Source organism: Centropristis striata, chromosome 2, assembly GCF_030273125.1.
Source record: "Centropristis striata isolate RG_2023a ecotype Rhode Island chromosome 2, C.striata_1.0, whole genome shotgun sequence".
In the NCBI taxonomy this organism is placed as follows: domain Eukaryota; kingdom Metazoa; phylum Chordata; class Actinopteri; order Perciformes; family Serranidae; genus Centropristis; species Centropristis striata.
The window spans coordinates 25,665,594-25,683,042 of record NC_081518.1 but is presented as its reverse complement, the minus strand read 5'-3'; the positions used below and the strand labels follow the sequence as shown (position 1 = coordinate 25,683,042).

General features: G+C 37.6%; 1 protein-coding gene across 1 annotated transcript in view; it reads right to left on the bottom strand.

Moving 5' to 3' along the window:
- luzp2 (leucine zipper protein 2) overlaps nucleotides 1-17,449 on the bottom strand; it is a 196,366-nt gene that overhangs the window by 74,867 nt on the left and 104,050 nt on the right. Inside the window, exon 5 of the mRNA XM_059347564.1 lies at nucleotides 16,382-16,444. Within this exon, the coding sequence (XP_059203547.1) occupies nucleotides 16,382-16,444 (63 nt within the window). The remainder of the gene's footprint in view (nucleotides 1-16,381; nucleotides 16,445-17,449) is intronic.

Genomic DNA, 17,449 nt, shown 5'->3' with positions numbered 1-17,449 from the left:
TACAAGACGCTGAACCAACACACTCTTTCAGGTTTACCTGCCACTCTAGATTTCATTAAAGACAAGCCACGGCAGGATTACCGTAGAGTAAGATTTGAATATTCTCTAAATAGCCTTCTTTCCTCTGGCTGCTCTCTGTGTTTATGTACAAACTCATTGTCCATGGAAGACCTTATTTTTAGTTCTCACACAGGGATTTAATAAGGCCTTACTGTATTTGCCAATCCCCTGGCTTTGGGTTATCACTTCTAATTAAAAAAAACAACACAACATTAGAAAACTGAATGGGGAGCGCTTCACAGAGTTACTCACCCTGACGTCATGCCTTGCATAAGAGGCCCTGCTGATAATGAATCAACAAAGACACAACGCCAGAAAACATTTCCAGCACAGCAGCCTCTGCTATAGATGACACAGTTTGCAGCCTAACCCAGATCACAAAAACACTCAAATCCACTGCAAGTATTAACCATAGCACTCATGGCACCCAAATCCTCCATACTCTCACTTTAAACCCTGTCACTGCAAAACTACTCCTGAAATGTGGCCTCTGCCTTACACTTTATGTCTCTTTATTTATTAGCTGTGAGAAGTTTGTGCAGTCCGAAAATGTGAAGAACAATTTACGAAGTGTTTGTGTTTTATAGACACAGGCTTTTAATTAATTCAACAGTGAAATAAAAGGATGAATGACAAATAAATATTGTTCTTTGTGCAAGACAAAACTGCCTAGTTTGCACTATGGAGCAAAAAAATCACTCATCAGACCTTAAACTTTATCCAACAATTATTTGGCTCCAGTAGTATTCCATTTAGCTTTTTCCTTTAACTATAGTTTTGTTTCTTCCAGATTGCAGTGCAGCTGTTCTGCAGGGCTGAAGGAGACAGTTGCAGATTGAAACAAGCTTCCTGTCAGTGTCAGAGAAGCAGACACTGACTCAGTATTTTAGCTTAAAGCTCCAGACTCATTTATTTAATGCAGCACATAATAAATAATGGTTTCATGATTCCAACAAAACCATTTCCCTCTCATCTGTACCCTGCTCCACAGTAAAGACCAGTATTAGTCGAAGCTGTTGTTTCATCAAACCAGAACAAATGTTGTATTGTATGTTTTTGAAAACAACAGAATGTTAAATATCTTCATTTTTTAACCAGAAATATGTTGAATATGAAGTTTTGCACCTCTGCAACTCGTTTGACATCTGACTACAGTGCAACATGCTGCAAACAAGCGACAACAGCAACATGTTGTAAACATCTGACAAGTGCTCTTTAACCCTCTGAACCCCAACAAGCTGTTTCATGGCAATTTTTTTCTCTTTTTACATTTTACTTACTGTGACCTTGTATTTCACTGCAATATGTAAGTCCTGCAGCTCTATGGAATCAGCACAATCATGGCTACAAGTGGGAGCAACTCAAAATGCCATGTTTCATTAAATCTAATTTCTGTAAAAAAATGTTTTTCTGTAGAAAATGTATATATATATATATATTATGATAGTTTAGGTTTGGCAGTGGAAGTCAGGTCTTGACTAAAATCATGTTGGTAAAGGTTAGGCACCAAAACCACTCGTTTAAGATTAGGTATCAATAACAGTCCAACACCAGGAGAATAAACTGCTACTTTTGAACAAAAAACGTCCAACAATGGGATGCAAACAGCAGTAAGGGGAACATATGCAGCAATAAACATCATATTGAATCATCTGACAACAATAAAACATTGCTCGTTAGCGTATGTTGGTATCTATGATTTGCAGATACATAGGTACAATGCCTACATTGTTTTTGGCAAAAGTATCTACATCTCTGTTATTTGCAGAAACGTAAAATGCCAACACTTTTGGCTGGCGACTGGGCTGTTGTTTGTTGATATGAATTGGCAACAGTAATGTGCATTTATTTCCTCCTGAATACGTTTTTGACACTGATTGAGAAGAAGAGACGTGTCTATGGTCTGTTAACCCACCGGCTCACCCCGAGCCACATTCGATTGAACGGTGAGCTGTCAAATGAATTGAAGTCTGTGTGTGTGTGTGTGTGTGTGTGTGTGTGTGTGTGTTTTCTAAAGCGAGGATTCACTGACAAGCTTTCTGGGTTCCCCCCCTGATCTCAGTGGAGGGAGAATCAATGCTGTGCGGGGAGAGTGCTGAGATCAGAGCCGTTTTGGTGTTGGAAATTGTGTGAAATGAGCATGATGTCATGAAATGAAAGTACATGCTCTTTGCTTGAAAAGTGATACAAATAGAAAAGGATTATGTGAAAGAAGTGCCTGGAAACAGATCTGACGCTGAGGGGGCAGAGTGGACGGGCAGCCGGGCATACATTGTTTACATCCGCCGTCAACTTCAACTAACCAGGGACATTTTTCAAACAAAATATTTTAATACTTAATACTTTCAAGTTTGAATGCTAATCAAAATTGTATTATCATGATGATTGCCTTATTCATAATTCTTTTACTACTACTACTACAATAACTGGCTCGACAACCAGTCAAGTTGCAGTTTACATCCATATTCTTGTTATTTGATGCAATAGATGCTATGAAAGACCTTTTTTTTTGCCAGTTATAAAAATAAAAATGAAAACATGGCCTTGTTAAGATTTTTTTTTTTGCCCATAATAAAAGTCATAATTAAGAGATAAAAAGTCTTAATTTTGAGATGAAAAAGTTGAAACTATTATTATTATTATTATTATTATTATTATTAATAATAATTCATAATTATTTAAATGAATAACAATAATAGTAATAACAACAACAACAACAACAATAATAACTCTGACTTAATATGGGCAAAAAAAAATCTTAACAAATCCAAGTTTTATTTTTATTTTTTATAACTGGCGGAAATGGGCTGACATGAATGATTTAAGTTAATTATTTCCGGGGAAAGACATGCTGTCTTCACTGACAGACAATTTTTTTTTATAGAGGACTGATAGAGAGTTGGTGGTGGACGACCAGAGGAACAGGAGGCCCCCTGTCCCATTTGTCATCCAGGGACAGGAAGTGATAAGGGTGGACTCATACAAGCACCTTTGGGTCCAAATCAATAAAAAAACTGGACAGGGCTCCAAACCTCAAAGCCCTCTTCAGGAGGGGACAGAGTGGAGTGTTCCTCCGGAGGACACTCAGATCCTTCAACAGGCTCCTGCAGATCTTCTGTCAGCGCTCTGTTCTTCACAGTGGTGTGACATCAAGGCTCGGAGGTCAGCACTCTCAACAAGCAGTTAAGGAAGGTGATCTGGTTGGACAGTGTGGAGCAGACGATGGTGGGGAGGAAAATCAAAGCCATGTTGGATAACCCTTCTCACCGTCGCTGCAATGAGCTGTGGCAGATTGGCAGCTTGTTGCCGAGAGAAGATAAAGGACAAGATCAAGTTGTTCCACATCTGAGTTGATAGTCTCAGGATAGAGGACGTTGTTCCTTTACCGACAGTGACGCACCTTGAGGCAAATCTTTGAATTGTGATATAAGAATATAGAAATAAAACTGATTTGAATTGACTTTGTAGCTCTTGTTCTATGTTCTATATTTCTTGTCAGGTTTTGGGTTTTTCTTTCTTTCTTTCTTTCTTTCTTTCTTTTGTGTGGCATTTGACACACATCAACTGCACTCAGGTGATCTCTATTTCACTAACTGTGACAATGCTGGCATCAACTAGCTCAATTAGGTCAGTTACTTTAAAGAGGGTGAATATTTATGCAATCATATATTTTACCCTACATCTTTTTAAATTAATTTACATTCTTTTTTTAAATTCAGTTTTCAATTTGATATTAAACATTTTTGATGCAAGTTTTTGTCAAAAAAGCCAAATTCTATTGACCATGATTTCATGTGTAAAAGCAACAAAAGGGTGAAACATCCAAGGGGGATGAATACTTTTTGTAGGCAGTGGGCGGAGTAAAATGACTACAAATAAAACAACAAAACAAAACAATTCTATATGTTATTCTTCCGATTGTTCTATATGTCTATATGTCTATTTATCTCTAAGTTAATTGATAGAGACAAAAAGTCAAATAAAAGCTTATAAAACTGATTCTGATATAACTATGGCTATAACACAAAGTTGTGGCCATGACAGCAGACAATGACTCAAATATGGAAGTTGCCGCAAAGAACCTATATGCCCTTCACTTGAGTCAGAAAGTAATCGAATCATGTTCAGCAAAATGAAGAACAACTTAGTTTGAGTTTGTAGAATCTCTACAGCGAGAAACAGCACGACGAGCAGTTCTTCAGCCATTATTGTTTTGGATGCACTCCCTGCTGCTGCCGCATATTGGGACAGCGGTGCTACTGTGCTGCACTGTTCTCTTACACGGCCTCCAACTTCGTTCCACAATGCTGGACAATGTGAATCGACACCAATATTGTGGAATCAGTTTGAATGTAGTACGTCTGTGAAAAAGGCGGAATGCTGGCAGAGCTTGTTATGGCACTTTAGCTGCACTTTTGTGGGGCTAATGTGTTATATAACGTCACAGTGAGCTTGATCTTTAACACTGTAATCTAATCATTGCTTCTTAGAGTCCAAGTGAAAGCTCAAATCATTCCTGCGATATCATGTTCTCGAGAAAGGGACCGACAGACAACCAAAAGAACATAATGTCTCTGGTTATGATTGAAGCTGATGCAGAGGCAGATAAATCTACAGGGAACTTAGAATTTGTAAAGAAACAGAGTGTTGGTAGTCTTGCCATCAGCTCTTGGCATCAGTTGCTTGTCAGATTGCACCTTTGTTGTTATTTTATTAAAATATGTCTTCTTCTATCCGTCTCTCTGTCTGAGGGACACTGCTCTCATCTGCATGTAGACTTTGATGCTTGATTGACAGTCAGAAGCTGCTCTGTTGTATTTGCAGTTCAGGTTGTTTCGGGGCTCATCTGGCTCAATTATATGCCTGTATTGTATGGATTCATGTGCTACTTAATGCATTGTCTGCTGTGTTTGCATGTTGCCATAGCAACCGGAGACACATGGATTTGTTGCTCTGATTTTATTTGCATCTCAATGAAGTGCCCGTACCATCTCAGCATCTGGACTTCCAGTAGAAAATGCGGAATAAACTGTGGTTTGATGTTTTGTACATCATGTCTCATCAAGAAAAAAATCAATTAAGCTTGTAGTTTGACTGTTAGCTCACCTTTTGAAAGGAGACAAAAACAAGTCACAATAATGCAACTTTTCATTATCCAACTCACAAAGAAGGAATATATTGGTCACTTAATTTGATTCCACATCATATGATTTCTTTTAGATTTCATGCTCAGTTCACAATAAGGTCTTGGGTGTTTACTTTTAGTATTGAGCACACAAAACAAATACATGTCTGACTCAGTTTGAACTGCACAGATCTGTTTCCACGTGCTCTGGGGGCTATCATAGCAGCCTTTTTTCTACTTTATTGTAATAACATTGACTTAAATAAAGTGGAAAAAAATACAATTTACATTGTATTATTTTGATAGTTAATAATAAAAAAAACGATATTAATTCATTTATATGTTTACATTTTGTTTAACAAAGAAAATAAAGAAATGTTTATCAAGCCTGATGTTGCCTTATGCATAAAAGAATGATCACAGTTACACAATGATGCATTCAGCTTATTAATTATCGTATCTCATATCGGATCTGTACTCCTTTACTGACTGTAAATGTCATATCTGTGCATCCCTATTCCCAACCCGGCACCACTCCAAAGGACCACAAGGTAAATCTTGGGATAATGAGATTATTGAAGACATATGAAGGCAGACAAATTTGCTTGAATTAAAAAAAAAAATCCTCATGTAAAACATGTTCAAATAAATAAATCTGGGAATAGAAAATGTCTGAGTGGCTAACTCTTAACAGTTTGTTGACCACCGCAGACCTGCAACCAAGGATGGCCAGTGGACAATGTTTTATTTTAACAGTCACAAGCTAATTAAAAAGGAAACCACTGCTACAAATGTTTCTTAAATTCTTCTTCTTATTATTAAGAAGTTTATACATGAAACCACAAAGTCAGAGAAGATCTCCAACATAAACGACGAGAATAGATTGTTGTCAATATAACCCATACGACATATATGAGCATTTGTCAAAAGCAACTTGCGGAAGGTTCTGAAAATAGTGCACATGTAATTTTTCATATGTGTGCACGGTTTATGGTTGTAAAAAAAAAAGGCTGCAGTTTCTGTGTATTTAGGCTGCAAAACCACTGACCTGACAAAAAAGGAGTACCCATGCTTAGGAGTTATAAAAGACTGTTTAAACAGTAAATAAATTTACATAAATGCCGGAAGTGAAGTAGTTGCAAGTGTGACGGGAGCCACGGAAGTTAGGTAAAAAAAAGTAAGTTAGGTAAAAAATAGTTTACTTTTGTTTTCACACAGGACACAAACCCTGTTCTCCTCAGTGAAAGTCCGCCAACAGTGACATCCACCATTTAAATCACCAACAATCTTTACTACTACATCAGCAAGATGACGGCGGAGGACAGTCTTAAATGTAAATATGAGTCGAATTTTGCTGCCTGTACAGCCTGTTCTCCCGTCAAAAAAAATATTGATGTGTAAAGGCAATGAAATACTAGCGATATTGACGTTTTTCACCAACCACTGCAATGAGTCACCATCTTGCTGACGTAGTAGCGTTTGACGCTACTACTAATTTAAAACGGTGGATTTACACCTTTGGCTGGAGGATGGGGTGGCAGATGGGTCGAACAAACGGTGGACTTTTTACCCAGAAGAGCTGGTCCGCATCCCGCGTGAAAACAAAAGTAAAACATTTTTAACGTAAGTTACGTGAATCCCATTTTTGAACATAACTTACGTTTTTTACGTAACTTGTGGCAGTCACGTGACCCTTGTAACTACTTCAATTCTGGCATTTACGTACATTTATTTACTGTTTAAACTGTCTTTTATAACGCCTTACCAGGAACATTTTTGCCCTAGACCTAAGGTCAGTGGTTTTACAACATAAGTCCACAGAAACTGCAGCCTTTTTATACAACTGCAGACCGTACATGTGTGCTATTTTTAGAACGTGCCACTGTACCGCGAGCCGTGATACGTACCTATGTGCCATGAAATGCGAGCCAATATACGTAACTACATGCTGGAATTTGTAGTACAGACACATGACCTCTTCTGCAATTTATGTTGGAGAACTTGTTGGCTGTACAAACGCCCTATATTGTCAATTTCAAGGAGAGTCCACAGTGGGAACTCATTTGAATGATGGGGATTGGTTACTCTAGATAATTATTTTCTTTTTAGCTTACCACACCAATCACACATGCAGCTGCAACTATTACACTGTCAGTAAAAAATAATATCAATAAAAAAAGATAATTGTGAACTGTCATTACATTTAACTGCACTTTTATCTATCAGTGCCATCTAACTAGACCTCTTTCACTCCCAGTAAACAATGTCACTCTCGCTGGATGTCAAGTCCTCTGTCACTGTTGCGTAACAAGTCGGGTCTGCTGTCTCCGATATGTGAGTGCAATCGATCAGGCTGTACATCACCTGTCTGTTCCCTGCTCAAAATATGACATCACACGCCATCGCTCGTCTCACTCCATTTCACTTAACCCTCTGTTTTTTTTCCTTCCCGGAACACTTTTTTCTCTTAATGCATGTCAGTGATCAGATGTGTGAAATTAGCTCTGATGGAGTCCTGACGGTGCTGAAAGTGTCTTTGTGTCGCAGTGGCTATGCAGTTGTTGAGTAATATACTGGTAGAGGAGCGGGGATGACATTTATTCTTCAAGGCCATAATGCCATGCAGCTTAGTGTGTCTTGTGGAGATATAAAAAGGAAATGGGTAATTACTTTCAGTTATTTTTCTCATAAGACAGAAAATCAAGGCACTTACTGCCGAAATATTATGAAAAATACAGTTGATTTAGTGTCTAATGCACACAGAGTACACGCTACCTTTGGAATATGTGATCTTCTCTCATTTTATCTGTTCTTCTGTGCTTTTGTTAAAAATTGAAGCACTTTCAATTCCAGTGAAACTGACTGTTTTAAAAATGAGTTCTCACAACTTTTTAACGTTTGCATTTTATCACTTTCTGAAGATCATTAACAAGTAACTTTATAGCATCAATCAGCTGTAATTCTAATTAAAAGAATGACTGCATGACTTCCCAGATCTTAAAGTCTATCAGTGTTTTCATCTGTTTTGTCTTTGTCCTGTTGAACACACACATTAGTTTCCATTTTCTGCCTACTTCACTTTCTCCTCACTTTTTTCCGGTAAGAGCATCACTGAGAGATCCAGGAAATGCCCTGATGCATGGTGGGTTTTTTCTGCCGTTTAGCCGGTGAAATTACATCAGGAAGATATGAAGGGAAAAAGACAATGATGGGAAGCCATTTTAGACTAAAAAACATCAGCATCAGCAGCAAGAAGCTGAGTGTGTGGCAAAGCTGTCTATTACAATGCTCTGTGAGAACCTGATGAATCCCAGCAGGATCCAAGTCAGTCTGTAAATCATTCTCCCTCAAAATACTCATAATAAGCTCTGAAAGCAAATCATTGATAATGACTTTGCAGTGAATTGCAGCCGTAAAGCTTCCCCGCTGACACCACAACACAATTCACAGTGATGTGCAACATAAAAACACATTTTGGATGCTGGTGTAAACAAAGGATATGGTTCACTTTACAGATGTTCATTTCAGCTCCATTAGGAAGTTGTGTAGCCAGTTAAAATCACAATTCTGAGCACTGATGTTATACTATAACAAGATAAACTCACTGGCCACTTTATTCACTAGCAAGATGTACCTAATAAAGTGGCCAGTGTTGTCTTCATCTGCTTCAAGGTTGGACGTGTTCTATGTTCATTTTTTTCTGTATACCTTGGTTGTACCAAGTGGTTATTTGTGTTATTGTTGCCTTTCTACCATCTCCAACCAGTCTGAGCATTCTCCTCTGACCTCGGGCATCAACAAGGCATTTTAGCCCAGAGAACTGCCACTCACTGGATATTTTCTCTTTTTCGGACCATTCTCTGTAAACCCTGGAGATGGTTGTTAGATCAGCAGTCTGTGAAACACTCAAACTAGCCACCATGCCACATTCAAAGTCACTTAAATCACCTTTATTCCCCATTCTGATGCTCAGTTTGAACTTCAGCAGCTCGTCTTCTGCAGCTTCAGCTTGTCTACATGTCTAAATGCATTGAGTTGCTGCCATGTGTTTGACTTAGTTATGTGATAGACTTATTTGCGTTAACAAGCAGTTGAACAGTTGTCTCTAATAAAGTGGCTGGTACACATTAATTAAGTGTATCTTAATTAATGTGGCCCAATGAAACAATCCTGAAAATAAATCATAAAGCTTACAATTTACAGTTTTTGCCATTTAATGTTATACTGACAGATGTTTCTAATATTAAGTCATCCTTTACTGATACAAATCTAGTGGACAAAATATTAGAAACATCTCTCAGTATGACGCAATTCAACTCCACAGCAAGCGCAGCTTGCAAGTTCAATCAACTCATTGATGAACAGTTTCGCCAAATTATGCACATTTCTGCTCAGGGACCGTCCTCAGTACAGTAAAAGTGGCGAAAGAAGTACACAGATCCCTTACTTAAGTAAAAGTACTAGTACCACACTGTGGAATTACTCCACTAGAAGAAAAAGTCCTGCATTCAAAACTTACTGAAGTAAAAGTACAAAAGTATCAGCATCAAAATGTCCTTAAAGTATCAAAAGTAAAAGTATTTGTGATGCAGAATGGACACACTCAGATTGTTTTATATATTAGAAATGTATTATAAGAACATTTGCATTGATTCATTTATATGAGCAGCTTTGAATTTTCTCAAGGTAGGTCCTTCATTTTGCTTTTTTTTCAAGATAGGGCTAATTTTAACTGCTTAATATACCCTTATGAGGTTTAATAAAATGATCAATGTTTTTTTATGTTGAATCATGACCTGAAAAGTAACTAAAGTTGTAATTAGTATTGTAACAATACAATATTTGCCTCACAATGTAGTGAAGTAGAAGTATAAAGTTATATAAAATGGAAATATTCAAGTAAAGTAAAAGTACCTCAAATTTGTACTTAAGTACAGTACTTGAGTATATGTACTAAGTTACTCTCCACCACTGGAACCAGGCAGTTCGAACGACCAGTAACTAATAATAGACTGAACTGTAGAAATTCCTGCATGTGTTTTTACCCATAATCAGCCGCTCGACCAATTTTTAACCATGTCCAAAGCGCCAAAGCGCAAAGGTTTCCTGACTTTGAGTTAGATAGGCAGGATGTAAATCCCAGTATCCAGTTACTTCTAGCAGCAGAATAAAAACATTAAGGTTACAGTAATACCTTGAAAGATGGCATTTAATGATACATAATATATGTCATCAAGCGATAATTTTATCAGATGACTCCCCTTCCGAGGTGCAATGTTGAGACCCTAGCGTCTGAATGGGAATTGTTGCCTCTGCGGTAGTAAAATGATAATCCTTAAACACTTCTGACCTTTGAGTTTCCGCGTGCACTGAAATGTCTCTAACTCACAAGTGTAATAGATGCAGGGAAACGATTCTCATGATTCTCTGCATGTAGCTGTGACTTAAATGTCACAGTGTCGCAGATGTCGGGGAAGTTCCCAGACTTCTGTTGACCACAAATGACCCCCTTGTGATTATGTATGCCCTTAAACCTGGAGAGAGAACAAGATATGTAGATCTGGAATAGAAAGAGGTAAACCTCAAAATGTCAACAATGAAGCTCTCTGGGTCTATAAAAGGTGCTTCCCGTTTGTACTCCTGCTCTTTGCCTCGGCCTCCTGCCTGCAGAATAAATCTCAGTAGCTAACCTCCAAACCCACTCACACAACAATTCTACCAAAAACTACTGTTTATTTGAGTCTCTTCAATTACATTTCAGCTGACTCTAATTCAGGGCAAAATGTTGGCAACACTATTTGCCAGCTCTTTGTTTTGGCAAGATTAGAGTGTGCATTGATGAAATACTGTTGGTAATGAGCTTTAGCAGGAAATCTGAGCCGCTTGTGACAAACATCAGAGCAAAGATCATTTTCAAGCCTCCCAGTTGGAGTCTCGGTACCTGTTCCATTTCCAAATCAAGATGTTGTTTAAGAGTAAAGGAACCTCTAATTGTTCATTACAAGTCAAATCGTGGCCTCCTCCATGGGTCACTTAGTCAGTGAGAGAGATCTGCCTCACAATGTTGCCAACATGTGGAATCTCCCACTGTGAAAATCACTTGATTGATTGTGGAAGTGTCTCCACATTTACTTCTGATTACCCCTCACCAAGTTAAGCATGCAATAAAAAATTAGACCGCATTGCAACACATTCATCTAAATTAAGCTGCTACTTTTGATATCATTTTTTGAATTTAACAATGAAAAATGTTTCACGGCCTGTTTACTTCATAAACTATTGTTATCTATTTCCTTTTTTGAGTTTTCTGTTTTTATGCCAATACATTTCACACATATTCCTCTCAAGCTTATCTTAATACTAACAATCCATCAAAGCTTCAGTTCACATACAACAATTTATTTTTCTGTAGATATAACTGTTAGTGATCCTCAATTTTCCTTTATGGTTAACACCCCGTACCCCATGTTTCATCTGTTTCATTGGCTGCCCTTTAATATTCTTGACCTACATTTTTTCCCCTGCAAAATAGTTCTCAGGTTGGCCGAGTCAGTGATGTTTTTATCAGAGAGCCTTTTCTGATTTTACTTGAACTTGAACTTTCCTTGAACTGTCTTTTAATTGCTGTTTAATTGTTGTAATTTTCTTACTCAACAGCCTTGGTATTAATACACAAACATTCACTTTTATCTGTTGATTTTTATGTCTTTATGTTTTTAACTTGCCTTTGTAAAGCACTTTGTAACATGTCTTTTCGAAAGTGCTCTATAAATAGATATTATTGTTATATTATTCTCATTATTATATTTTTTTATTTAGTTGATTTATTTCTGTACATCATTATTTAACTCTTTGAGCATTTCTACATCTCCTAATATAGATATTCAGGGTCCAGTGAAATTACTTTCTTTAGTGTTTCTACCATATGTTCATGAATAAAGTGGGTATTTATTAGAGATGTGAATCAGCAAATGTCCCATGATGTGATTTTATCCTGATACTTGAGTCACGATACAATATTATTGCTATATGGTGAGTATTGTGATACAATATATTGCAATTTAACTGTTTAACTGCATTTTGTGTCCACAAAATTAAATTCAATCAATAATTGTTTTGTCAAATAAGAGAAAATTCTCAGTCTATTCATCTCACTTCAGCCTTTTCATTTCTCCACAATGAGCCAAACCCACAGACTGACCAACAAAGAACTGATATCAAACATGTATGGACGACAACAACTGCAGCATTTTCTCAAACTTTCCTCAACCTTAAGCTTCACTGCTCCAAATTTTTTTCGAATGAAACATAAAAAATCCTAACTTTGCAGCGTTATTTCAACAACTTCCTGACAAGATATCCTGACGCACATGCCTATAGATTCCTTAGATCTTCTAGTTTCATATGATACCAGTATCCCCAGTATCCCCTGTTCCTAAAAGTGAGCCCGCTATACAGCCTCCTTAAAAAAACAAAAACAACGAGAAAACTTCGGAATGCTAAATATCGATACTTGGCGACCATGAATCGATATAATATTGCTGCGCAAAAAATCGAGATACTATGCTGTATCAATTTTTTCCCCACCTCTAGTATTTACTGTATATGCACTATACTTCTACAATGACACCTACTGATACTATGATACAGCTGCCTGACATCGCCATACCACGTGAAGATTTGCTAAGGCAGTAAATTGGATCCTCTTAGTTCATTTTTGATGACCAAGGGCCATGATCAAAATGTGACAAAGTGGGCGGGATAAAATAATTCTAAGGTAGTATTTCATGACATTTTACTGAATCCTGTCAGAAGTACAGCAGGCAAACATCTCAAGAAAAGCTTTGAATGTAGTTGATTGTTCACTGCTCTGTAAATTCAGTACTGATGTGACTCTGACAGAAAGTTCCACATCAGCTGCAGCCATCTCGGTTGTTTCAGAAGCTCCTCTTTATGCTCTTGAACACGCTCCATATTGGATAAACGGTTGTGATTGGCCTGGCACGTCTGACACCGCTAGAAATCTGTCCAAAGGGGAGGTGGACGAGACGCATCTGCGACTTGCAACATGAGTTGGCAGATTTGTGGGTTCCCAGGAAAAGGATATGGCACCGGACAAGGGACAAAACAAGATAGTGAAAAATATCCATGTTTCACTGTAAGATCCTTTCAGTAACACCACAAGTGAAAATCAAAGCGGTATACTTATTTCTAGATTCTGGTTACCACTGAAATGGCTGTGTCTTTGGCACTTTCATAGCCAATGACTGCTTCTCTTGTTGGAAAATGACAATAAAGAACTTGAGAGTTGAAACAAATGGAATAATTTCAGCTGATTAAAGTGATTCTTACACGATTGCTGGGGACCTCTCGTTGGCTGCTCGGAGTGGTGACTATTTTAGACCCCTACCCAGCAACACAATGGATAACTTTTGAAGTTTAAAGTAGTTTTTCTTGTTAACAAACAAAGGTTCTGCTTACATTCAGTTTGCCTCACATTTTGTGTCCTTGAGGTCTAAGAAACGTGTTGAATTAAGTACATATTCTTCTTTTCTCTGCATTTGAGAGATTTAAGATCAAACCGCACATTGTAGAATTACATGTTAAACCTTTTTATCTCCAGGTTTGACTTCAATTGTCCTTCATTTTGATCAACTTTGACAGAAACATACCACAATATCCCCGAGCAGGGCATGAGAAAAACATTCATCTGATCCTCTTATCTTTTGTGATCTTCTGTGATGTTTTTACAGTACACACGTCTGACAAATCCACAAAAACCTTTGGCACTCTGGCAGCTCCCTCTCTAAACACTTTGATGGCAGTAAATTGGTGTCATGATGTCATTGTTTGGTTCTTCACCTGAAGCACTTGATCATGTTACCAAAGCGGAGTTTACTCAAAATTGGTCTCAAATTAATTTGAACATCTGGCAAAAATCAGTCTCCTCAGTGCAGCAGTGAGCAATATTGTGTTGCAATTTTTATAATCTCTTCATCATCATTTTTCATGATCTTGTGATGTAACGAAATTGCCTGTCTGCAGTGAGAAACAACAGAGAAAAAATATCTGCTGTTATCATATTGTGTGATTACAGGGTATTATCAGATTTTAATTATAAAAAGGGAAACATTGCATATAACTTTAATAGCAAAGATATTTAAAGCTATTATGGAAAAAAGTTTATATCGAACTAAGGGTAAAATATATGTTTTTTGTCGTATATTAAGGTTCCAGATGACAAGATTAATAAATGCAGTTAAATGAGCTCAGGTTTGTATTTTAATTTCTAGTGAAATTGTAGTCAATCTGGGTCCAAAAATAGCAGGAAATCAACAAGATCTCCAACCCAAACGACATAATAAACCGTTTGTCAATACCATCCATAACAACACGTATGACCTTTTGACAAAAGCGGCTCTCGGTACAGTGGAGCGTTCTAAAAATAACACACACGTCATCATACATACATTTCTGTGAGTTTATGCTATAAAACCACTGACCTAGGTTTAGGACAAAAAACTTCCGGGTTTAGCATTATAAAGACAGGTTATGCTGTAAATAAATGTACATGAATACTGGAAATGAAAAAGTGACAGAAATATCACAATTTTAAGCTTTGTTTTGGTCACTTTTTTTGTAACTGATGATCCGTTCAAGGACTGTTGGTAAGTTCAAAATGAGGATAATGAGTTTCTTTTTATGCTAAACAATTTTTGGAGATTTTTTTAAGTCAGGACTGGAGCTGGTGGAACAGGAAGTGATGTCATATCTGCGGCTCTGTGTCGAAGAGAAAACTTCATGTAACAATATTACAGTTTAATTATAATCCTAATAAGCAGCGGAGGAGGGGGTTTTTTTGTCCTCATGGCGAGACATATTTGTGCACGTGTACTCTGCCTAGGAAGCGCTTACATAACTTCTGTGATTCACAAACTGTGAGCCATGGAAGTTATTTAAATAATTGTTTACGTTTGTTTTCACACGGGACACAACTCAGTTCTCCTGGGTGAAAGTCCGCCTTTTATTCGACCGATCCATCTCCCTCACAACCCCCGAGTGTCACATCAGATCAAATCAAGTCAATTTTATTTATATAGGCCAAAATCACATATCACAGACTTGCCTCAAAGGGCTTTACAGACTGTACATGATACGACACCCTCTGTCCTTAGACCTCACAGACACGGACAGACGTGCAATAGATGTTATTGTACAGGGCATTACTACTACGTCAGCAAGTTTGCGATAGAGGACAGTCTAAAACGTAAATATGAGTCGTATTTTGCTATCTGTATAAACCTGCCATGTGCTGTGGTGAAGCAGCACTTTTCACGTTTAAAGCGTGAACTGAGTGAAGGCTCCTCCATATCTATAAAATTCAGTAAAATCTATTAGGAAGCTGGTGCTGCATGCTTTTGTTTCACTTGTCGTCCTATTAGTCTTCCATCGCTGAAGATTGTGGAAACATCTAACTTAAAACATTTTTAAAGGCAGCTACTGCATTTATTGGGCCGGTGTTGTTTTGATGCTGTTTTGTAAGTGCACTTTATTCGTTTTTTATTTTTTCACTTATTTTTTTATTCCTACAGATAACAAGCCAAACGGTAGATAATATGGTGTCACATATTTTCAGTACAGCTACAATGGTGTTTGCTAGCAGAACTTTTCCTATTTTTTTTTCTTTCCTGCTGTCTGAGGCATCAGCGGTAAATGTCAGACTTTGGTGTCAGCCTTTCAGAATCAAAGAGAAAAAAAACCCACTTCTTTTTAGAAGAACTATTTTGCACTGATGTTCAACAATCATGCAGAGAGAAATCCATCGCAGAAGAGGCAGAAGAAGAGAGACCAATTTCTCAGCCAACACATGCCACGACAGTCACGATCACAATCACGATCAAAGACAGACTCCAGTGTTTACAAAGTACTCAGTAAAGCAGATATATTTATGCCAGTGTATGTCCATCTTTGATTGAAAGGAACAAGCCTTCCCCTTCCTCTAAAGATTTAAGGCATTTGGCAAACAGAAAATCACTAAATGAAGTAGAAGCAGACAAAGCAGGAGGAGTGGGTTCTTGATCAGTAAATTAGAGTAAATCCTTCCTTTATGGTTACATATAAACCTCATGATGCCATAAACTGAGAATTCATGGTGCAGAATTCAAACCAGCCTTAAATAATACTCTGATGACTCACCTCTTGCTGTAAATCCTTGATGATTTTGGTTTTCTTCTCCATCTCCACTTTTAGAAATTTGATCTGGAGACAAAAAGAAAAGATGAAAGGAAGATGATCATTCTGAACGCCCCGCTGCATTGTTTGTTTTCCATTCAGTGAACATATTTAATGAAGGTTATGGATGCTGAGCATGCCCGTTTAGGCAGTATATGTGAAATTAAGTGCACTGAATGAAAGTGATTATGACAATAAACAAAAAAGCTGCGTCAGTATGTGATTAACTGCCCTCAAATATATAAGGAAAAGACAGGAAATATTCTGTATTTTCCCGTTACTGTGACTCAATTCCATAAGATATCAAAACCTTCAATGTCTGTCCCTCAATACTATCCGATGCCAGTCTGCCTGTGACACCCATCCCAAGTTACATAGTTACATAGATTGTGTAAAAAAAAATGCACTGAGTCTGAGTAGTGTCTTAACCTGCATTCTTTTTAACGGCCAGCAGAAGGCGACTCTATAATCGCTCTAATTAATAAAGACAATGACCCTACTTCTGACTTGATTTATTACCTCAAAAAACATTCTGGTAATGACATTATGGTCACAATCGTTAGTTTCAAGTCATCTTCAATACAGCATGATGTTCATTTTGTAAGTTATGGTCCCATTTAGAGTCAAATAGACGACAAAGGAGGGTATGTTTTATGGCAGGGGTAGGGAACCTGCAGCTCCAGAGCCTCATATGGCTATTTGGGCCATCTGCAGTAGCTCCCTGTGGCTGTGACAAAAACATACAGCATTTTAATATTACAGCATTCAAAAAATGTTTAAATGTTTCACTAAGATGTACACTTTACTGCCCAGCGCCTTAACTGGATTCCTGTCTGTCAAATAATTGATTTAAAAATACTATTGTTGGTCTACAAAGCACTGAATGGTTTAGGTCCGAAACACATTTCTGATCCGTGTTCCCAGAGTCAGAACTAAACACAGAGAGGCAGCTTTCCGTTTTTATGCACCACATATCTGGAACCAACTCCCAGAAAACTCTTTTAAATCAAGACTGAAGACTTTCCTGTTTGC